The 24918-nt window shown below is 38.7% G+C and overlaps 1 protein-coding gene across 2 annotated transcripts in view; it reads right to left on the bottom strand.

Moving 5' to 3' along the window:
* Positions 1–24673, bottom strand: part of TSPAN7 (tetraspanin 7) — a 122581-nt gene extending 97908 nt beyond the window's left edge. For both annotated transcript variants that reach the window (XM_058535643.1, XM_058535644.1), the window contains exon 1: positions 24554–24673. In XM_058535643.1, coding sequence (XP_058391626.1) covers positions 24554–24634 — 81 coding nt within the window. In that variant the 5' untranslated portion in view covers positions 24635–24673. The remainder of the gene's footprint in view (positions 1–24553) is intronic.
* Between the last annotated feature and the right edge of the window lie 245 nt (positions 24674–24918).

The following is a 24918-nucleotide window of genomic DNA, read 5'->3' as shown; positions in this document are numbered from 1 at the left end:
AATACAGGTTTCCTATTTTACAATGTAGCAACTATCCTCTAAGCCAATTATTCAGAGGTCTAAACATGACACTCCAAGTAAAATAAAGCACCCACTAGATTCATATTAACATAGAGTAAAATTCAGAACTCAGCTCAAGGGCATTATCCTTCATGAATTACCATATACATTCTATCTATCAGTCACAAGCTACCCATCAGTACTTGAATTACTTTGAGTTTCTGCCTTATTCTATAATATCATTTAATGAATGCATATTTGAAGCTACAGAATTAAAATTTAGACATATTAAACATGACTATAGTGGTAGTTGCACAACTGTATACATTTGTCAAAATTCATCAAATCCTACACTTAAAATTGGCAAATTTTATTGCATATATATATAAAAATCTCAACACAGCTGATTAAACAGTATCAATCATACTAGAGCCCCATAGAACATGAATGTAAAGTGATAATTCACTCATAAAGCATGGAAATAACAGTGACTGGGGAGGAAACAGAGGGAAAGAAAGAAACTTGTTTATACTAGAGCAGGGTTTCTCAGCCTCAGCACTACTATTTTGGGTCAAATAATTCTTTGTTGTGGGGGACTGTCTGGGCATTGTAGGATGTTTAACAGCATTCTTGGCCTCTACCCACTAGATGCCAGTCGCACTTTCCCCTTCAATTGTGACAAACGAAAACATTTCCAGACATTGCCAAATGTGCCCTGGGGGGCAAAACCGCTCCTGCTTGAGAACCTCTACATGAGATCCTTATAACAAGATCTACTAGGTAAATTTAGCTCAAGCTAGTGCTGAAAGGTAACAACCCTAGAGAAAGGAAAAAATGGAGAATGGTGATTACTTAAGGATTATTTAGGACACTTTCAAATACAGGTAATCAATGCCTTCCTCCAGGGCTAATGAGCACAGGTAAATCCATCTCAAGTACATTTTTCCAGGAGTCATCATTAAACTTATGTGTTAGTTTTCATAGCCAGAAATCATCACCATTGACAAACTCTTTCAATAACTTCATATATTGGTCATTTGTTCCAGTAGAACATAAAGGAATTAAAGAACTGATCATATACTCTGAGGACAGAATGAAAATATGCACTAGACTTTTAATAAGTGATTTTTCAAGGAACTGACTTTATAAAACAAGGCCCTAAATTCAACATTTAGTCAAATTAAAAAAAAAAAATCTATGCCACTTCTACCTACTAATTAAACTAACAAAATGCATATTAAATAAGGCTGTATGTGAGACAGACTGTGAGTAAATAGCTAGTTAGATCTGTTCATCTCCTATGAGATATCCAGTTAGAAGAAATAAACTGTTTAGTAATTCCACATTGGAAATACACTCCAAGGAAATAACTCCAAAAAGAAATTAGATCAAAAATATTCAAAGAATTCCTGATATCAAATATTGCACAACTCCCACTCTGCAAACTGAGGCAAAGCAACAGACATAATGTTATCACACACATAGATGATGGTTGAAATAAACCTGACTTTCCAGTCCAATGCCTGATCTCCAAACCACTGAGGAGATCTGAAGGTAGTAAAGAGGGCCCACTGGGCATTTTCAGAACTTTTTTTAAAAAAGTGCCTAGGCCAAGGCTCCAGGTAGTGGTGCTATGCTGCAAGTTCCAGCAAAACAAAGAAACAAGCACAGTCAGATAGATAAATGACCCAATTATCAATTACATATTTTTATATGGTATACAAATTACTATTTGTATGCAAATGTTATATACAAATATATTGTATACAAATACAAGCAATTGCATTCGTAAAAACATTCTTAAAAATGCAATTTATTAATCAAAAATCTTTCAAATCATAGGAGTTAGGGAAAAAATAAAATGCCTTTTTATGGGGAAATGAAATATGGCCCCCAAATTGATATAAGAATGGGCAAACATATGAAAATATACACTTCATTATTAACTAGGAGAACACAAATTAAAAGGACCATGATACTATTAAACATGCACCAGATTGGAAAAACATTGAGAAGTTTAACAAGATGAAGTGCTGGCAAAGATGTGAAACAACTAGAATTCTCACCAATCTATAACCACTTTAAAAAAAAAGTTTAGCAGTATATTTTAAGTTAAAGATGCACCCACATCTTCACAAATGTTCAACAGGAAACAAAAGAATTTTCATAGCAGAATTATTCATAAAGGCAAACTGAGGACCATCAAAATGTCCAATAACAGAATCGATAATCTGTGGTATATTCATACTATGAAATACTATACAGCAGTGAAAAGGAACAAATGTAGCCCCAAGTGGCAACATGAATGGTTAAGTGAAAGGAGTCACAGAATACATGAAGTGTTATTCAATTTACATAATATTCAAAAATAGGCAAAAACAAAAGAGACAGAAAAGAACTAGACTATTTAAGAGTGCATTCATAGGAGGTACAACTACTAAGAAAAGCAAGGGGATGGTAAATAAGTCTGTATAGAGTTTCCCTACAGAGGGGAGAAGGGAGAGGGTAAGATATAATAGAGAGGGTCACTCAGGAGGCTTCTGGGGGTACTGACGATGTTCTATTACTTAACCTGGGAGGTTAACTATATGAGTATTTGCTTTTTAATTATTCTTTCAACTGTACATAAATATTTTCACAGTCCTTTGTTTCTCCCACAACATAAAGGCTTAATTTTTCAAACACAAAGCAATACACACAACCATTTCAACACATGCAAGTCCACACCTGAATAACATTAACTGGAAAAAGCAGAACTCAGTGTGTTTAGAATGATTACAATTGCATCGATATGAAGATACAATGACAAATGACCACAGTCTAATTGGAAGTGACATGATAAAGTCATGCTCATCACGGGCTTTTCCTGTAGAGTGCTTAGGTTCATAATTTCAAAACTATTTGATTGATGTCACATAACAGATTAAATCTAGGGCTGCTGGTGTCAAAAAAATCATTATGCAAAAAGAGGTCCAATTGACAAAGGGTTTAGAATAACTGCAAGTCTGAATTGATGTTTAATAGGCATTTTTAGAAGGCAGATATACAAGGTGGATTTGAGAGACTTAAGATTGTATATACAAGTTTAGATATTGGCTTATTTTACAACTGATATTTATCAGCCATGGAAAATTTTTGGTTGACAATTATATTTCATGGCAAAAAGTTTTTATTGTTATTACAAAGCAGGGTATTGTATTTTTTTTTAATTAGTGATGACAATCATAAAAGCAAAGACAGTGATTACATGTGTGAATAAGCCATGAAGACACACCAGTTCGGATAAAAGAAATGAGTGGAGAAATTTTCAAGGTTAGATGTAAGAGAAATGAGAGAGAAGGAAAGGATCATGCAAGTTTTAGGCAATGGCAGAATGGCCCACCCTAATTTCATTAGCTCATTCCAATCACAATTATATTTAACAACAAAGTGCTTTATATCATGGCCATCTCTTAATTGCCCATGTGTAGATTAACCAAGACAGTCCTTTTTCATTTCTACTCCACTGTTTATATTCTTCCTTTAAAAAATAAAAAGAAATCAGGTTTGTGCCTTTTCCTACTAAAAGAATAATTAGGAAGGCAAATCTGGTGCTGCTGTCAATGGTCGGGGGGAGTGAGAGCAATCCAAAACAGTAAACTGATTTCTAAGTTATCTGCTTCAGCACAGATAATTGGAATGATGAGGTTAACAATGGTCAGGAAATAGCAAAAAAACACACTGAATTCTGCATCATCTAGATTCAAAATTATGGATCCTCCTTATTCTTCAGGTCTCAGCTCAAATGTCACGTCCTCAGGGAGGCTTTCTGTGATCATTCTATCAAATAGGCCCCTACACCACCATTCCATAAACTCTTTCCTCCAGAGCACTTCTCACTATTTTAAATTATCATATTTGTTTTCTTTTTATTGTCTATTTTCCTCCCTTCCTCACAGAGCATCTTGTTCATTCTTTTCACAGGTAAATCCCAGAAACTGGCATATAACAGGCACTCAATATTCCTAGAATATTCTTTGAGCAAATGCAATGAACAAACAAGGAAGGCTGACGCATAAGCAAGTAAATGGTTACTATACAAGTACTAAAATGGATGGGCAAAGTTCAAAGATGGCATAGTAGGAGACTGACTCTAGAGTGGCAGGGAGAGGCTGTCAAGAAAGGCAAGGCTTCCTAGAGAATTTGACATTGGAATTAAATCTTGAAGACAAGTGAGATTCACTAAACAGAGTAACTGGAGCTGGTGACCAGAAAGGAAGCTAAAAAGATGAGGAGGGGTGTAGTGAGGATCATAAAGGGTCTTTTATCAGCATACAGAAAAATTTGAACTTAATCTTGTAGGTAACAGGAAACAACTACCAGTTTTTATCAGATTGTTTTGTTTTAGAACAATTACTTCAACAGAAAGGTGGGATGAAATGAGAAGGCTGGAGGTTGGGAAAACAGTTAGAAAAATGCTGTAATGGTCCAAGTGAGAGAAAAGACAGTGGCAGTGAGATGGAGAAAAGGAAAGTGATGTGCGAGCTATTTAAGAATTAGAATGAACAGGGCTTGGTGATTCATGGGATATGAGTGAAGGTGAGGCCAGGCAAAAATTTAGCATTTAAAACTTAAGCAACTGGATACAACAAATACATATATGAGGAAAGGAAATTTGAGGGAGGTAAGAATGAGAAGAAAAAAGACAAACTCCATTCATTAATTGCCGGAGGGGGTATGGGGGGCTACCTCATATACAAAAGACAACATAACTTTGCACATCCCTCTCAACTTAGACTTAACCTGAATGCAGCTTTTTCTGTCTCTCTGGCTAATGGCCCCATCTAAAAATAGATTTTTTTTAAAAAAACAAATCCTCCAAAATCCTTATTAGTCAAACTTTACAATTATAGGGAGCTGATGCAGAGGTAAGTCAGAGGCCCCAGAGCAGAGTTAGAAAAATGTTGCCACAGTTGCACAGGAACACTAGATTTAAGTCAGGCCTATTGAAGCTAGGCCCCAAGTCAACAGGCCCCAAGGTCCACTTCCTTCTGCCACTTGATAGATCTGGGACAGGAGAACAGCATCCCAGTTTGGGTGACGGTAGATGTAGAACACATGTCCATTAACTAATACAGTTTAAAGAATAATTTCTGTTAATGAGCTTTGTATTTATAATGTATGATTAATTATTATCACTGTTGTTGGTATATGATCACTCTTACAAGCAGCAAGAAAAGGAGGCCCATCTATAGGATGTAATTTTAGCAGCCTCGGAGGAATTTCCTTTTTAAAACTAGACCTTTTCCAATGCACTCTGTCTGAAATTTTTTTCATCAGAGCTAAGATAGCTAATTACCCTGATAAAAACAAGAAGTCCTCTTGCCATTCATAGGGGTATAAACAACCGGTCAGATTACTGCTTGAAAGCAAGTTCAAGGGAGGAAGCAAGATCCCTCCAACTGACAAACTTTTACTTGGCAATTGTGCCAGTGAGCTTTATCTGTGTGTCCATGTGTGGATTAGATAACTGTATTTAAGCTAGTTTCAGCTCCAGAGGAAAATGCCTGATGATTCCCACTGCTTTCAGCTTTGTTTCTTTAAAGAAAAAACTGCATCTCCAGCAGCTTTTAATGCCTAGACTTCTGTCTTGTTCAAAGTGGTTGGGAGCTTATAGCTATAAGACACAAGTTCATATTTGTACCATATTTCACAGCAGTAGGAGAAATAATACCCATGCAGTTTGGGCTAGTACTTACTTAGAGTCTTTTAGGCATAGTGTGTGTGTGTGTATATATATATATATATATATATATATATATATATATATAGTTTTTTTTTTTTTAAGAGATTGGAAAGACTATCTATCCCCATGAAAGTTTTCAGGATTTCTTATGTCTTGCCCACACTAGCCACAAACTGAAGAGGGGACGAGACATTTACAGATTCAAACCTTTAGAAGTGAATGAGCATTTGCCCAGTTGTTCAGGAAGAGCACTGAGCCTGACATCCCTTAGATAGTCTTATTATTTTTGAAGCAGTGTAACTCTCACTTGGGAAACTGGAGTTTTGAGCTGGGAGGACAGGAAAAAATGTGAAAAGATGGCCCTGGCCTCACTTTTCTACAAAAGAATCATGTAGGATAATTACTCCCACTGAAGTTGTAAAACTTTTGACCTTTCTGGGAAACCAAGGCTTCTCCTTTGTTCATGAAGCCTTGGCCAGCTTATAGGAGCCAACATTGGAACCGATGAGGACTTGTGCCTCAGGGCAGTGTGGATTCTCAAAGAGTACCTTCTAACCCATCTACAAAGGTCTACCACGGAGAACTGTGCCCATGGACATTGAGTACCAGGCCCGGTGCAGGTGGAGAGGTCCAAATGGAAGCCTTACTTAAACATGACCTCGGGCCAATCTCTGGACCTGAGCTGCCTCTTCTCAAAATGAGGAGCAGTAATTACTATTTCAACAGGTTGTTATGAGGATTAAACAAGATAATGCACGTTAAGTGTTTAATACTATCCTTGTCCTTTAGAAAATGATCAATAATCATAGTAGTCGCTATTAATAGTAACACCACCACCACCACCATCACCATGACCTAACAGTTAACTACATACAGTGGGTACTCCCTTGCTGCTGACAGGACTATTCATAACTCTTGCTTTGCTCCATATGGACCACTCAGCACTTTTCCCTCTTCCAGCAATAAAATCCACTTTGAGAAAAACCATTTAAATCAAGCCACTACCTCAAACCACTAGACAACACACCTATCAGCTAACAGGGCCCATGTATGCCTTGGATTTTTTTTTTTCCGGCTAATTACGGAAAATAGGACCAAAAAATATAAAAAGCTTAACTGTTTCATGATCCAAATGCTATACTAGAAACCCTCTCACTCACATGGTGAGGAGCTATATATACCAATGTTAACCAAAGCATCACTTTTTACAAATAAACAGAAAATAAGTGTCATGGGCAGGAAAATGTATAAATAATGATATATCCATACAGAAAGTAAACTAGATCAGAGGCTAGCAAAAAAGGGCCAGATAGTAAATATTTTAGGCTTTCCTGGCCATATAGTCTCCATCACAACTACTCAGCTCTGCTGTTTTGGCGTGAAAGCAGCCATAGATAATATGTGAAGTTTATTTACAAAAAGAGGTGGCTGGCTAGATCTGGCCCATAGTTTGTCAACCCCTAAACCTAAGCCACATCTATCAACATGGAAAGATGCCAAACAATGTCGAGCAAAAAATGCAAGTTTCAAAACAATATGCATGGCATGATTCATTTATATAAACTTTAAAAATCTGACAGCAATACATTATAATAATCATGGTTATGCACATATTAGTAAATGTATAAAAATAGGCTCAATTGATAGACTCTGAATTTATGACCGAGAAGGTGACATAGGGGAATCAACTATAATTTTTCATATTTCTTTAAAAACCAAATACCCAAAGCAAATGAGGCATAATGCCAAGACCTGATAAAGCTGGATGGTAGATACACAATTATCATATTATTCCCTGTCTTAGTATTATATTTGAAATACATTGAGAAAATTTCTTTAAATATTCAATAGGAACAGGCATTTTCCTTTATTCTAAAGAGACAAGGCTTAAAACTCAAGGTAAATGTGTGTTTGCTCTGCATGAATTTAATCCGATGGTTAAAACAGACTGGGTCAAAGAACTGGTGTATTATAAATGAGACGACATGGTAAGAACAGGCACTCCATCTTTGAGAAACAAAAGAAAACTATATACTATAAAATGCCCAGAAAAATTTTGCTTTTCAAACGGCATTTACTGTTTTCTTAATTACAAAAGTAATTCATGCTATGTGTAAGGGGAGAAAAAAAAAAACTTGGAAAATAAAGAAAAGCACAAAGAAAAAAGTAACCCATGAATTATGTTACCAGCCAACCATAACTATTAACAGTCTGATGTGGGTCCTCCTCCAGGATTTGTCACATGCTTTTTTTTTTTTCCTTAAATACATGGTATACCATATATAGACATTGTTTTGTAGACAGCTTATTTGAACAGCTTTTTTATTACAATTTTCATTTACGTACCTCTCTTTTCCTGTATTTTTATCTCAAAATAATTTGCATGCCATATATACAGAGTTCACTCCTGACATCTTAGAAGACTTTGATCCGAGTTTCCAATGATATGGAGAAGTGCATTTCACCTCCATTAGTCATCTAGACCAAATCAAAGCCTCCCGAAGCACTCACTGAGCCACCGCTCAGAGCCGCCTGTTCTAAGCTATTTATAAAACCTGTCAGGCTAGCTACCACCTCTGTAAACCACGACTATCTTATGAAAAACACTACAAAGCAGTTACTTGTTTGTGCTCAAAACATCTCTGAAGGATATAAACTAAAACAACTGCCAGCCTTGCTTCACAAATAGAGCAGCTGCTGTTAAGGAGATTAATAAGTAACTTGCTTGAATAACTTGCTCCTACCCTGTCACAGAACCTTCACCCCTTAAACAAGACTTAACTGGGAACTCAAGCTTCTATTAGTGCTGATGGCTGAATGCTTTGCTACACCTATTATCCGCAAGCAACTTAGCATCAACTGCATTTAGAACTCAGGGCTTACTGGGCAGTTGAAAAGAATGCTATTTTTGATAGATATCATGCCTCTTCCATGAACAAATGGGCTTTTCTCAACTTTGCGTCTCCATACAAACCTCCTCTTTTAATTCCAAACCTGCCTTTCTAATGATTTCAAACATCCACCTAATCACCTTTCTTGATTTTAATCAAGGAGCTTTACTGTTAGGAAAAATGAGGATTAGGAGTCACATCTGCTTGGCCATATCTTACCAGAACCATGAAAAGCCACTCTTCCAGGCCAGAAGGGAAAAGCATGGGCTGCTGTAGAGCTGTCCAGGAGCCTACATCATCTAGTGGCCAAGAGTTCACTGGTCCCACTCAGCTCCCCACACTCCCATTGCCTTAGGTTGTCCCTTTCCCTGCTACTTCTCCCTGTGTTTCTTTCTCCTTCTCTCCCTACGGCAGCCGTGTCTCTTGTATCTCGAGTTCAAATGCCTAAAAAAGAACTGCTCCATTCAGATCTTACCAACCTGATCTCACGTTCCACAGACTAGCCAACAAGCAAATATCCAAGGGTCGGATCCTTTCCAACTGACTGTGATCATGGTGTATGGGGGGAAGGGTCAGGAAGTACAGAGATGGCCAAAAGTAAAGGACTTCCCAGGGCCACTTGTGCCAGCAAAAAAAACACAAGGGAGCAAGCTTCTGAGACCTGGCCTTTTAAATCTACTGGTGTCTCAAACTAAACATATGCAAAATGGAACACGTCATATTAGTCTCAAACCAACTTCTAAAGTCTGCATTTCCATGAGGGCATCACCATCACCCAGGTTCTTCAAGCACATAACACTAGGGTTCTCACTTATTCACAAATATCCTTGCCACATCATAAAGTGGCTTTCTCCTGTCCTCTATTCTTCATTCCCATTGTCACCCTATATTAGACCTATTTCCTAGTTAACCTGGTTTCATCACTTCTTGTCTTTCTTATTCCAATCCAACCAACTTACTGTTTCTAGATTAGACCTATAAACAGCTTCCAAAGTTACCAGTCCCTGATCAAAAATATGGCCTAGCCCCGTACCTGCCAGCCAAAATAGGTCCAAAGCCCTAACCCATGTGGTCAACCCACAATAAGGCCCATGTCTACTTACCTAGACTCATCACATGCTTTGTCCCTTATTACAACCAAACTCACTCCTGTCCCAAACACAGAAATCATTCTGCTTTCTCCACACCTCTACTGATGTCACTTCCTCCATCTGACAGCCTTCATTATCCTCTCAGAGCACCGCTTGTCAAAATCCCGTCATTCTCCAAGGTCTATTCTGTCCACATGCCCTTTCCAAGTTCCCGAGCTAGATGAGCTCTCTCCCTGGGTCCCCTAGCACTTAATTTAAACTTCCGGGCCGGCCCCGTGGCTTGGTGGTTAAGTGAGCGCGCTCCGATGCTGGTGGCCCGGGTTCGGATCCCAGGCGCGCACCGAGGCACCACTTCTCTGTCCATCTTGAGGCCGAGTCCCACATACAGCAACTAGAAGGATGTGCAGCTATGGCATACAACTATCTACTGGGGCTTTGGGGGGAAAAAATAAATAAATAAAATCTTTAAAAAAAAAACAAACTTCTAGTGCTTCTAGTCCAGTGCTGTCTAATCGTTACATTGGCAAGCCACATATCTAACTTTAAATTTTCTAGTAGCGACATTCAAATTAAAAAAAAACAGGTAAAATTTATTTTAATAATGTTTTAACTCAATATGTCCAACATATTACCATTTCATCGTGTAATCAATATAAAACTTGAGATACTTTTTTTTATATTAAATCTTCAAAATTTGACATGTATTTTACACTGAGAGCACATCTCATTTTGTACTATCCACATTTGAAGTGCTAAAGGGGCTGCCTTATTAGATAGTGCATGACTAGCTCTTTTAAACTAAAAATTGTTAGGCTTCCTTCATTCTCACTCCTATAGGCCCATATGAAACTTCAAACTTTAATTCTTGAGGCTAAGGATTATACCTTCCTTATATTGGTATCCCCTAGAGCAGGAGTCAGCAAATTAAAGCCCAGGGGTCAAATCTGGCTGGCCATCTCTTTTTGTAAATAAAATTTTATTTGAATATAGCCTTGCTTATTCATTTACATTTGTCTACTCTGCTTTCACATGACAATGGCAGAGCTGAGCAGTTGCAACAGAGACCATATAGCCCACAAAGCCTAAAATATTTACTATCTGGCCCTTTACAGTAACAGTTTGCCGACCCCTTCCCTACAGCAGTAAGTCCCAACGTGTGGCCAGTGGGGCAGTGCTGGTCAGCAAACTGCTATCAGTCCAAAACGGGAAGGAGCTTGCATCAGAATGTAAATAGATTTTTTGTAACAAGACTTTCTTAATGAAGAAAGCAGTATATTAGTTAACAGTCCAGCACTAGCTCCTTATCTCACCACAACTGTTTGACTTTATTGTACCTTTTGCCATATAATTAAAAAAAATTTATAAGCAAATACATTGATTTTTTAATTTAATTGCTTCTGAGTCTCCAGCTTCGTTAAGGCAGTCTCTCTGACTCCTATATTGTACATACGATCTCTATATTTTCTGACAGGATTTTGTTTAGTTTTTATATTCAAGCATTTAAACCAACTAAAAGTTTTAATATAATTTAAATAAGGGCACCAATTGTATTTTCTTCCATATGTCCAGTAGTACCAGCATCATTTAAACCTAGCTTTCTCTCACTAAAATGAATGTCCCTTTTCATATAGTAAACCATATACACTAGAATTTATATCTGGATTCTCTATTGTTCCACTGACCTATACGCCTATTTCTAAGTCAACAGCATATTGAATCAATTAGTGACTTTATAGTTGTATTAGTTATGTATTTCTACCTAACAATATTGCCACAAATGTAGAGGCTTAACAACACACAATTATTATCTCACAGTTTCTGTGAGGTCAGGAGTCTGAGCACAGCTTAACTACATCTTCTGTTTCAGGGTCTCCCAAAGCTTCGATCAAGGTGTCAGGTGGCTCCAGTCTCATCTGAGGCCTAAATGAGGAAGGATCTGCTTTCTTGATTGCTGACATCATTCTGTTGCTTGCAGGCTGCCAAACTGAGGGCCTCAGTTTCTTGTTGGCTGTCAGCCAGAGACTGCCCTCAGTTCCTCGCCATATGGCCCTCTCCATAGGGCAGATCACAACATGGAAGCTTGCTTCTTCAAAGCCGCCAAGGACAGTATCTCTCAGAAAGATAGACATTACAAGCTTATCTAATGTAATTACGTACATGCATTCACATACATCCGAACAGCTTTGTTGTATTCTACTATTAGAAGCAAGTCACAGGTCCTGCCCACAGCCAAGTGGAGGAGATCACACAAGGGCATGAAAACCAGGAATTGGGGATCATGGCAGTCATCTTATAGTCTGTCTGACACAGTAGTATATTCTGATAACTGGTAAGGCACATACTTCCTTTTCCCTCCCAAATCTCTCTTGATTTCTCAGGCATTTATTCTTCTACATAAGCATTATTATTTTATCAAGTGCCACTCCGCCCCCTCAAAAAAATCCTGTTGGTATTCTATTTGGAATTGCATTAAACACATTTTTAGAAAACTGATATTTGTATTATATTAAATCTCCCCACTCAAGAACGGTGTCTTTTAATCTGTCAGATCTTACTTTATAACCCTCAATAAGATTTTAGTTTAGTCAGATACGAATCTTGCCTTTCTTCTTAACTTTATTCTGAAGTAGTTATGATTTCTGTTGTTACTGAGATTGGAATTTTTCCTCTGTCTCCTTTTCTAAGGCTATGCTAAAATAATGAAAAGCAATTAATTTTTGTATTTTTATCTTGTATCCAATCACATTACCAAATTCTTTTTTAAACTAGAATCTATTGGGTTTCTTAGTATAAAACAATTGCATCCATGAAAAGATAATTTTATCTTTTTTTTCCAACATTAAGTTATTTTTTGTCTTGTTGCATTTGCTATATAAACCTAAATCATAAATAATAATGGTAAGCAAGAATCCCTGTTTAGTTCCCAACTGACTCAAATGTTTTTAATATTTTACTGTTTGTTTAAACAAATATTTACTGTTGGTTTTAACATTTGTTGAATGGAAATCATCTCTGTTAATAAAAAGAATAATGGTAGATACTCTACTCTCAAGGAAGTAGAGCATAACTCCCCACTCCTTAAGTGTGAACTAGGCATAGTGACTTTCTTCCAAAGAGTACAGCATGGAAAGGGGGAAAAAGAGTAACTTTACAGTGAGAAACCTGACAAACTATCTCAGCCAGGTAATCAAGGTCAATATCAACTCTGATAAGTCATGTTGATAGTATGTACTCTTCATATGATGTGATGAGAATGGCACTTAATCTCTGTGGTCTTCCTCCCCAAAATACACAACCCCAGTCTAATCATGAGAAAAACATCAGACAAATCCCAATTGAGGGACATTGTATAAAGTATATGACCTGTACTCTTCAAAACTATCAAAGTCATCAAAAATAAGGAAAGTCTGAGAAACTGTCACAGCCAGAAGTCCAAGGAGACATGACTACTAAATGTAATGTGGTAGCCTGAATGGGATATTAGGTAAAAACTCAGAAAATCTGAATGAAGTATGGGCTTTAGTTAATAATGTAATAATCTTGGTTCATTAACTGTAACAAATGTACCATATTAATGTAAGATGTTAACAACAGGAAAAACTGGTTGTGTGGTATATGGGAACCACATGTACTATACCCACAATTTTTCTGTAAATTTAAATTTAAGTTCTAAAATTAAAAGTTTATTGAAAAAATAATAAGGGAAGTCATCAATTCTTCATTTGATTTTAAGTGACAGGTTTATATTTATTTATCCTAGATAAGGAATACCCTTAGCCCAATGACAGGGCTAAACTCAGCGACCTAAACTCATTATATATTTTTGGTACCCATTCAAACCCTTCTGGAATCCCAGGTCTCTTTGGTAGCAAACTATAAAATCCAAAAAGTTAATCATGCTTGATTTCGAGGATAAGGAGTGTTCTGATCAATTTATTCATTTAACCAATCGTGACCTAGTACCTCCCATGTGCAAGAAATTAAGAAAAAAGCAACACTCTACACCATAAGGAATAATGTTGCCAAAACATATACATGTCACACTTTACAAAACACTTGAATGTCATTTAACCTTCAGCACTTGATTGAGGTGCATAAGCACAGATATCTTCAATTCTGAAGAGGAAACTGAGGCTCAGAGAGACTATGTGACTTGCCTAAGGTCACACAGCAAACATCCAAGCCAAGACTTCACAAAGGACTAATTTCAAATCTCCTATAACAGAAGGCAATAGTTAAAAAAATACCCTGTGAGTGATATAGTTCAGAATATGAAACAGACAGAGAGAGAAGTGAGAAATCCTCAAAAGCTCCATTAGAAATAGAAATTGAACACAAGGAGAGACGAGGATGTGGAAGGGATATTGAGGAAGATTTACCACCCAGCCTCATTATCAAGCTTTGGGTTACTTTTCAACCCAAAGGGGTCTACCTTTGGGAAGATCTGGTACAATCCCTGGAAATCATACACTCTCAATTAGTGTTTGTGAAATAATTAGAACAATGAAGTGACCCAGGAATTCTATACATCACCATGATGATGTTTGGAGAATGGGAACTGAGGTGCAGAAGCAACCTCATTTTACTGAGAAGCAAGAATTGGTAGTCTGAGGCAAGAATAAAAGTCTCTACACCCCTGGGGGAAAGAACATTGATTATTCAAAAGGCATGGTAACTAGTAACCACCAGCATCCACTTTTAAATCTATTTGATCAATGGCAATTCACCTCAGTCTAATTATCAATGACAATTCAACTTGCTTCAGGGAACATACTTCTGAAAGCCAATTATAATGACAGCCTCACACAATTCAAGGTCAACCAATCAGCAGTAGACACTGCAGTGAACATGCTTCTCAGAGTCAATCAACAACAGTTTCGCTCAAATAGCCATGGTTCTAAGGTCAACCACTCATGCCTCTGTAACCAAAGCAACCCCTAAACACCAACACACTTCCCCAAAAGATTAGCAATCTGCTTCACTCATAAACTATGCTTGACTAGCACAGCTCTTTTGACTTTGGTAAGTAATTAATTCAGCTTTTTGTTTTACATATTGGAAGACAGTCTAATCTTTTGACAGAGGGCAAACCAAGACTCTTCCTAACTTCTCAGTGCAATTGTGAACAGAAAAAGACTCTCCCTAAGGAATGGAAAATACTCCAAACTGCAAGAGTTCAATTGGAGACCCTTGCCAAATTGGAGACCAGTTTAGTGGGTGAGAAAAATACTAGATTGGCTACATCTTGCTTGTGGAACCCTCTCTTCAAACTATCTTTATGGTACCACAGATAACATCACAGGAAAGCATTCATATGACAAGAAGTTATTTATTAACAAACTGCATCATGGACCACAGAGTCACATCACAGGAATCAGAACCACTCTGGGAATGGTTTTTAAAAAAAAAACATACCCAGGCCCCTCTCCAGATCAATTAAAATTGAAATTTCATGAGATAAGACTGAACACTTTTAAAAGGCCCCTTAGTGATTCTGATGAACACTCCTCTAGTTAGGAATGACAAGCAAGGTCTCTAAGAGTGACAAGGCCAGTTTTGTTTACTAAAAGACAATGGAGACTTAGCCTCAGACTTTTGGGCAAAACAGACCAAATCAATAGGCCAGTGCTAGATACTCAGTAGCCAGATATTCCCTAGCTATCTGTAGATCCAGGAGACTCAAGATGAACCAGGCCTGCTATTATACACTAAGTTCTCTCTGAATCTAGTTCGCAATCCTACTTGCACAGCTGAATCACCTGGGAGATTATTTTAAAAATATGAATGCTGGTACTCCACTCCAGACCAACTGAATCAGAATCTCTTAGGGTAGGGTCCAAGCATATATTTTAGGGTTCCTTAGGCAATCCTGATGGGCAAACAGGGTTGAGAATCACTGATCCAGACTGCACAATTAGTACCTGCACCTGACCCACCTCATCTTCTAGTACAAGGCAACTGCAATTTCTCCTAAAGCAGATGATGATGATAAAGCCCACCATACCCAACAGACAGCACTAAAGAAAATCTTCCACGGGAAGCCGGCCCCCTGGCATAGCGGTTAAGTGCGCGCTCCGCTGCTGCCCGCCAGGGTGCAGATCCCAGGTGCGCACCAACGCTCCGCTTGTCAGGCCATGCTGAGGCGGCGTCCCATATAAAGTAGAGGAAGATGGGCACGGATGTTAGCCCAGGGCCAGTCTTTCTCAGCAAAAAGAGGAGGATTGGCATGGATGTTAACTCAGAGCTGATCTTCTTCACAAAAAAAAAAAAAAAAGAAAATCTTCCACGGTAGAACTGTGATCCTTACTTCACCAAACTATTTTACATGCTTACACGTTCAACTGATTAAATGACTGAAAGGGAAAACACTAACACAAAGAAAAACTCTCTCCTATCTTTTCCTCCTACGTCCTTTTCTTGATGAATATTGAGGCTCTATATAAAAGATGACAAAAATATTCAGCCAAGAATGAAAAGCATTCTGTCATGGCAAGGGGGATAACAGCCAAAAAAGGAAATTTAAGAGCAGTAATCCAACGATCTGCTTGCTGTGAGTAGATAACCCAAATCTGCTGCTGCTGTAATGGGACCAAAGAAGGAAAAAACATAAGAATATATTTTTAAAGTGTGTTTCAAATTGGTGTAGCAGTGCATTAGTCACCTATGTTAAGGGTTTAACATGTTTAAACAAAGAAACACAGTCACAGATGACTTTCAATTCTCAGCACCTTCTGAGGTGGTTACTTAAAACAGTATATAATGCTGAACAGTCAATGAATCATAAGTAACGTAGCTCACGGTAGGGTCAAATCAAGAACTCTAGCTATAATTAAAATTAAGGAAAGTATTTCATTCTATTTGGACAAAAATTAAGCTAGGTTCTAAGCAACTACTAAGTGGAAAAGACTTCATGTTTCCCAAATGCTATGAGAGGTAGTACACATATCCTAACTGCATATTGCATATGGGAAGTAAAGTTGATTAAATAAGACTCTTATATAATGTATAAGTCCCATAATAAACATGAAGGGTTATCATAGTAGGAACAGAAGAACAGCAGAGCAATAACCCATTTAACATCAAACGCCCCACTCCCCACCATATTTTGAACTCTGCTGCTTCCACATTAAATTAGTCCAGCAAGGTCTGAATTGTGCCAGAAAACACACGAGCCTGTGGGAACCTGGTGGGAAGAAATTAGAAGAGCATAAAAAGCAGCAGCAACCTTCAGAGCTTTGTTCCTATTTGTCCAACTGCCGTCCTTGATGATCAGATGACCTTAAAGAGGATGTGCCTTAGTAAGCCTGTTCCAACCTAGAACACTCCCCTTGACATCCAAAAGCTTTTTAAAAATTTTAAAGTAGATACCAATATCTATTAGAATAGCTCAACTATTGCCATTTTACATGCTCTATTCAATCACTCACAATCAACTGTGTATTTCATTACTACCATGCAATGTAGAGATACAGATATAAAGGACTTCCAGTTAAAGATGACGGATTGAAAACATCCATTACCTTGGCTATCTCCCAAAACTCCACTGAAATGACACTCAAATAATTTTTTTAACCCACAATAACAAAGAGAATGGAAGAGGAGACAAGCGCAATGATATTTTGGAAGCTGAGAAAAAGCCAAATCGTATGGCAGCTGTGAGGAAAGCAAAGAATAAAATATTTGCACACAAGCACCCCCAAAAGGAAGCTCCTCACACACCTGGAACTAGGGATGAAAGGGGACTAAAATAAGGAGGATTTGATAAAAAAAAAAAAACCTTTTTGAAAAGCAATTAGATCACTTCCAACTTCCTGTGTCTGGCCTCCCCCCCATTTCAGCACAGGTTCAGAGATTTATTTTTTAGGGAGGGTGAAACACAGGGTCTCTGAACTGGGGAACAAAAGAACATTGGGCATGGATTCTATTCTTGAAATAGGAGCTTAAACAAAGGTTTAGAGACTGCATGTGGAGATACCCATATATCTAACCTTCTTCATCCAGAGAGAAGATTAGAAGATTCTTCTGTAGGAAATCTGATCGGACCAAGGGAAAAGACCTAAAGACAGTGACCTTGTTTCCAAAACTCAATTGCCCAGCCAAATCACCTAACTTACAGTCAAGGAACTCCCACTTCACGCTAGGAGCTTCCAATCAGCTTTTTAGTCCTCCACTTTTAAACATGTACAGAACAGACAGCAAATGGTTAGCAGAAATTTGAGGTAAGTCTGTAATATACCAGAAAACAGAGAAGTTTGGAGGGAAGTATGCAGAAACAAGCAAACTTTAAAAAAAATCAGTAATATTGTCAGAGGGATTTAAAAAAGATATTACAGCTAAGAAACAAGAGCAAGAAGCTAGAAAAAGAAACATTCAGACCTTAAAAAAGAGCTCCTAGAAATCAACATATTAAACAAGTGAAAAATGCAATAGCAGGCAAGATAAAGTGAAAGAGATCTCCCAGAAAGTAAAACAAAAAGACTAAGAGGTAGAAAATAGAAGGGGAGAAAATTAAAGGATCTGTCTAAGAGGTCCAACATCGAAAGAGAGAGAACAGAGAAAAGGGAAAGAAATTAAAAAAAAAATTCAAGAAAATTTCCCCCAACTGAAGGACCTGAGTTTCCAGACTGAAAGGGTGCACAGGAAAGAGATGAAAATAAACATACAATAAGGCATATTAATGTGAAATTTCAGAGCATTAAGAACAAGAAAGGTTTCCAAAAGCTTTCAGAGAAGAAAAGCAGAATTTAAAAAGAATCAGAATAACATTTGATTTCTCAACAGTAACAAGAAGAGCCAGAAAACTGGAGGATGAGGGGGAGACAGCAACATTCTGAGGGTAAATGATTTACAAACTAGAATTCTATACTCAGCCAAACTATCAAATTAAGGGCAAGAGCAAATTAAGAGTTTTAAACTTACAAGGCCCCAAAAAATCAACCTCCTATGCACTCTTTTCCAGAAAGTTACTAGAAGATTTGCTCCACCAAAATGAAGGAACAAACCAATAAAGAGAAAGACAGGACATCTAGGAAACTGAGGATCCAACATAAAAGGAGACAGAATTCCCCAGCATGCTGGTAAAGGGAGATTATAATGATGTCGGCTTTTCAAAGGTCCAGAGAAAACTAGTCCAGATTGAAAGTCAGAATGCTCTAGGAGAAATGTCTCCAATAGGAATTGACAGTATGGTTGAACATATTGAGTGAAGATACACAGTTCTTGGGGAGGGTATGGGGATAAATTAGTGGTGAGCACGGAAAACTAACAAGCAAAGGATATAAAACAATTTTTAACTAAGGGGAAACAGAAAGCTGTGCAATCAGAATATACACTCTACATGGCTCAGCTGTGAAGAGACTTACCTAGTTACATTAACGTAATCACTGACTGCTGCCCTAACCAAAATTATATGTGATAATGATAAAATGATAAATGATATTTTCGGGTCTACTCCATATAGGAAAGATGTGAGTATGGGAGAGAGGAGTAGGAGAGCTAAATCTTCATCTTCCAGAGTGAGAAGACAATATATAACACCTAACACTGAAAAGTCGAGAAGTGGGAGAGTAAGTACATTACTTAAAAATGAAGGTAAAATGCTAAAAGCAGCAGCTAGTAAAAGTTGGTAAACATTCTATTGAAATACCTGGCATATAAAAGACATTCAATGACTGTTTGCTGAATTGCACTGACATGCAAAATAATAAGTATAAACTCCAGTATGTGCCCAAGTTCAAACATTTTGTAAAATGTTAGGGAACCCTCTATTTAACCCAAGTACCTAAACTTTCCCAGTGACAAAAGAAAAAGAAAACATCTTGATTATTATTTTTTAAAAATCTTCCCCAAAAAAGATTAGTGATGCTTCCCAAATGAAAAAAAAAAAAATCACTCATATTTCACCATAACAGAATTTGATAGCTCTATTGATAAGCTAATTACCTCCTTGGATAATCAAAGAAATCAAGTCCAATATACACTGGAATGAAGCAAGGGATATTTCTCTTCACAATATTATTTAGTGAATTTAGATGTGGTGGATTTAAATCTTAGCTTAGTATCCAGATGAGTCTTTAAAATACATAAAAAAGCTTACAAATCAAAACAGAGTTTACCTTGTAAGCAGCATATTTATAAAGTTTTCCTGCTTGTTGAAAAATTTATATATATCATGCAGCAGCGATATTATGTTTTCTATTAGGACAAGATAGATATCTTTTATTCAAGCTTAACAAATTAAATTCCAATTAAAATTTTAGATAACTAAAATGTCTGGCAAACTAGCAGATCATAAAAATATAATAACTGAACTATCATTAGGACAAGCAAGTCTTAATAAAGTCCTCTATCCCACATTTCTATACATCAATGTCAGGAACACATTTCAATTACCACAGGTAGACTGGAAATTACACGGTTTTAAAAAGCCTCCCAATTGAGGTGAATTGAAATAAATAAATGAGTCCAAGAGTAGTTAATAAAATTTCATTTATTCATTCAATCATTAAGTGAATACTTCCTGAGTAAACCTACTATGTGCCAGGCACTGTTTGCTAGTCTTTAAAGCACAGGGTAACTTACTCCTAGGTGTGTTTTTTCCTCCTCGTCTATAAACCTGAAAATTAAACATATAAATCAAGGAAAATAAAGAATCCATTTACCTAGCATTCAGGTGATGTTATTTAACTGGAAGACAAATCATCCTATCCGTTTAAACACTATTATATAAAAAACTACCTACCTTTTGTCTTTAAATAAAGAATTACCATAGAGAATGTTTTTCCTCTTCCTTGCAATTGTGTTGAGCAGGCTCTGGTATGGTGGTTCCAAATACCAGTAAATATAGTGAGTTTTGCTTAAGACTCTATTTTTCTTCATATGACACACTATTATGTCAAGTCCAATACTTCAGCAGTTGCAGGCACTAGGGACATTTTGAGCCATATAATTCTTTGTCGTGAAAGGCTGTCCTGTGCCTTATAGGATGTTTAGCAGCACCTGTGGCCCCTACACACTAGATGCCAACAACACCCCAGCCCCAGCTGTGACCAAAAATGTCTCCAGACATTGTGAAATGTTGGCAGAGGGGGGCAAAATTGTCCCCTGTTGAGAACTACTGCTTTAGAGGAACACTTCAGAGAGGGAGAGTGATTGTAGACAGAAGAGGAGGCCAGATAAAACAAAAATCTCTCTTTCATAACTGTAGGCTTCCACTTTAGTATATGCTCAGGTACATCAACCAATTGATGCTACTGGTCTACCACCATTTTAAGCTCAAATGTCTTCTAGTCCTAAATCCAAACTGAGGTAAGGGAAGAGAAGCAGTCCTATTAAAACGATTCAAAGAACTCAAAGGAAACAATTCTGCCTAATCTTTCCTCTTTCACTTAAAAGGATACCAAGATTATCTTTTTTGTTAATTACTTAACATAACCCCAGAAGTTTTGACAAATATTTGAATCCTATGTGGCAGACATAGTTCTAGGTGCTAGAGCAAGATAAATTTATCAACTGCATTTAATGAATTGATAAATCACTCTTATAAAACAGCATTTTCTTCATGATCTTGGATTTGGCAAAGGATTCCTAGATATGACACCAAAAGCACAAGCAACAAAAGAAAAACAGGTAAATTAGACTTTATCAAAATAAAAAACTTTTATATTTCAAAGGACACCATCCAGAAAGTGAAAAGATAACCCACAAAATAGGAGGAAATATTTGCAAATGATATATCTGATAGGAGACTTGAATCAGAATATATAAAGTACACTTACAACTCAATAATAAAAAAAAGAGTAACCAAATAAAACATGGGTAAAGGATATGAATAGACATTTCTTCAAGGAAGATATACAAATGACCAACAAGCACACAAAAAGATGCTCAACATCATTACTCATCAGGAAAATTAAAATCAAAACCACAGTGAGATACCTATTGGGATGGCTAGAATCAAAAAGTCAGATAGTAACAAATGTTGGCAAGGATGTGGAGAAATCAGAACCCTCATACACTGCTGGAGGGCATGTAAAATGGTGCAGTCACTTTGGAAAAGAGTCTGGCAGTTCTTCAAACAATTAAAACATAGAGTTATCATATGACCCAGCAAAGAGAATTATAAACATATGTTCACACAAAAACTTGTACATGAATGTTTATAGCACTGTTATTCATAATAGCCAAAAGGTAGAAACAACCCAAATGTCCATCAATGGACGAATGGATGAACAAAACCTGATACAGTCATACAATGGAATTATTATTTGGCCATAAAAAAGAATAAACATGGATGAATCTTGAAAACATTATGCTAAGCGAAAGAAGCCATTCACAAAAGATCACATACTATATGATTTCATTTATATGAAATGTCCAGAATACAGAAATCTAGAGAGACAAAAATTAGTGATTGCTTGAGGGCAGGGCATTGGGGGTAAATGTGGGATGCTAGTTAAAGGATATGGGGTTTCTTTTGCAGGTAATGAAAATGTTCTAAAATTGACAGGTGTGATGGTTACACATAGCTGTGAATATACTGTACAAAAAATCCACTGAATTGTACACTTTAAAAAGGGTGAATTATATCTCAATAAAGCAGTTAAAAAAACAGCATTTAAACAACAATGGAAAACACAGCATTTGGACCACGGTTTATTAACACAAATGTCATATTTAAAATACTCTCACATCTGGAGAGATCTCATTCTTTTGGTTGTGAAGCAGGAAATGATTATCGAATGCTATTTAAACTACTGAAAATGCTCCAGGTAAACATTTTATTTAAGACTATAAAATTCTTGAAAGTAGGAAAAAATTAAAATGCAGGCTTCAAGGAACTTCAGGGGACATAAAATGCAGTGCTTGTTTAAGACGTATTAGGTGGTATTAAGTAACTGGATTCAGCAGGGTGGGGGGGAGGTAAGCAATAAGACTCAAGGAGCTCATATGAAAAGCCTCAGTCTAGAAGACTCCCTTCTTTACCAGCCTGCTATGAGGCTGAATGAACAACACTCCTCCATATATACTGCAAACCTTATTTTTCAGGAAGCTAAAAATAATCACCCATATGATTTACTCCAGCAACAAATAGGAAGTCAAGTAAATACTAAAGGGCCAAACACAAAGAGATTTAAGGAAATAAATAAAAAGCCAAACCAGTTCCCGGGAATGGCTACCGGGAAGTGTCAGCAACCAGCATGAAATTATTGCTTTTTCCAGGCAGAACATAAGATATGATCCGTGCATAGCTCACAATTCCACTACTGAAATTTTTCAACATGTGTCATTTTCAGTCCAAATAAAGTCCGTTTCTGTTTGCCTTGTGTGATATACCAGTTAATCTATCCCATCTCATTGCAGAGCTCTTGGTAAGCCTGGTCCCCAGAGTCCACAGTTTCCTCGACCTGAAGAATCACTAATGCCAGTGACAAGGAAATGTCTGCGGCAGTGGGGGGTCATTAGGGATTTTTTTAATCCTTAATAAATCTCAGCTCCTGCCTTGGTCATTACAAACAGCCTGGTTCGCCTTCAAGTCTGGCTACCTCATACAGCACTGTGCCCAGCTTCAAACTAAAATTAGGGCTATTTGGGGGGGAGGTGGCAAGGAGAAAAACAACCAAAGGCAGGATTGGCTTTTTCTACAGAGCCTCAGGTTTCAAAATGACTGCCTTGGAAGCCGAAATGACCCAGATTAGCGGTGGAGGGGGGGCACAGACATTCATTCTCTTGGAGGGTGGCTGTGACTTGGTAGGGGAATGGGGAACTTGGGGAAAGGGTGGTTCTCTACACAGAAAGAGAAATAACAGGGAATGGTCTTGAGGTACCACCCACCCTTTCAAGTGAATCACTGCAGCGTCAGCCCTGCACTGATTCCACGAATTGCCAAATAGGATGAGGTAAGGCACAAGCCTTGAGCCCCCTCCTCCTCCTGCTGCGCACAGAAGGGCACATCCCTCCGCGAGGTGCACCAAGCAGCCTTCCGAGGCCTCAGCTGAGGGACTGACGTCACCCTTCTGCATTGAGCTTCAAGGACTGGTAGCAGCACCGGTTAGATGGGGAGTAGAGTTGGGGCGCTATTGCTGTCACCAAGTGGTGGGGGTCCACCGCCAGGGCTCTGCGGATTGGGTTCAAGCAATGACAGAAAGACCAGATGAAGACTGTAATGGTGGAGGGGAATGGGAAAAGGATTATAAGACCCATCTCTTGGGTCGCCGAGAAAGCTCAAAGATGCCCCTGGTTTATGTAAGACCCTCTCCCCTCGGTGCGTCTCAGCGCGACGGCGGCGCCTGCCCCGCAATGGTGCGCTTGGTGGGCTCTGGTCGCCCTTGCCCAGCCAGGCAGGCACAGGGCTCCTGGCGCCTTCCTCTTGCAGCCCCGCGGGGTCGGGAATGACCGGGAATCTAGGATCAAACCCTGCGCGCCCACGCCCGCTCCCAGCCGGCCACAGGTTAGCTCCAAGAGGCACCGCAAACAGGCTGGTAAGGGAGGTCGGTGAGGGGTGTCCCGAGAGGAAAACAGACAAACCCGCAACTTTCCCCAGAGGCTGACCCTACCCCACGAGCTTAAAAAATAAATCAATGCATTAAAAAAATTTTGGAAAGGTCGACGACCTGCAGTCATCGCCGCCACGCAGCCCACGCCGGGCGGGGTCCAGGGTCTGAGCAGCCCCAAGCCTGCACCCCGCCATAACCTCGGCGAGGTCCAGTACCTCGCGCCTGTCTCCTTAAGGAGGGGGCCGAGATTTGATTTTGGGTTTGGGTTTTTTCCTCCCCCTTCTTTCTCGGAGCATCACTACAGAGACTGACGGACGGCGGCCTGGCCACTGGCCCGGCGTGGCCACTCACCCAGAAGACGAAGGAGTAGATGATGAGGAGGGTTTTGAGACAGGTTATCACAGGTTTGGTCTCCATTCTCCTCGATGCCATACTACAGAGCTCCGGCAGCGGCGGCGGGCGGCGGGCTGCGGGCGAGCGCGCGGGAGGGGGGAGGAGGCGGGGCGGGGCGGGGGCGCGTGTGCGGCGAGAGGCCCCGTGCGCGTGCGTGAGCGCGCACCCTGCTGGGCGCCCGCGGAAGAGCCGTGCCTGCCAGTGACTGCGCATGCTGAGAAGGCCGCTCGCCTTGGCAAGCCTGCGCAGGCTCAGACCCCTAGCCGAGGAGCCCGGCAGGGCAGCCGGGAGGGAATGGGAGAGCTTGGAGGCTGGATGGGAGG

Source organism: Diceros bicornis, chromosome X (genome assembly GCF_020826845.1).
Source record: "Diceros bicornis minor isolate mBicDic1 chromosome X, mDicBic1.mat.cur, whole genome shotgun sequence".
Lineage (NCBI taxonomy): Eukaryota > Metazoa > Chordata > Mammalia > Perissodactyla > Rhinocerotidae > Diceros > Diceros bicornis.
This window is presented reverse-complemented; position numbering and strand designations above follow the sequence as displayed.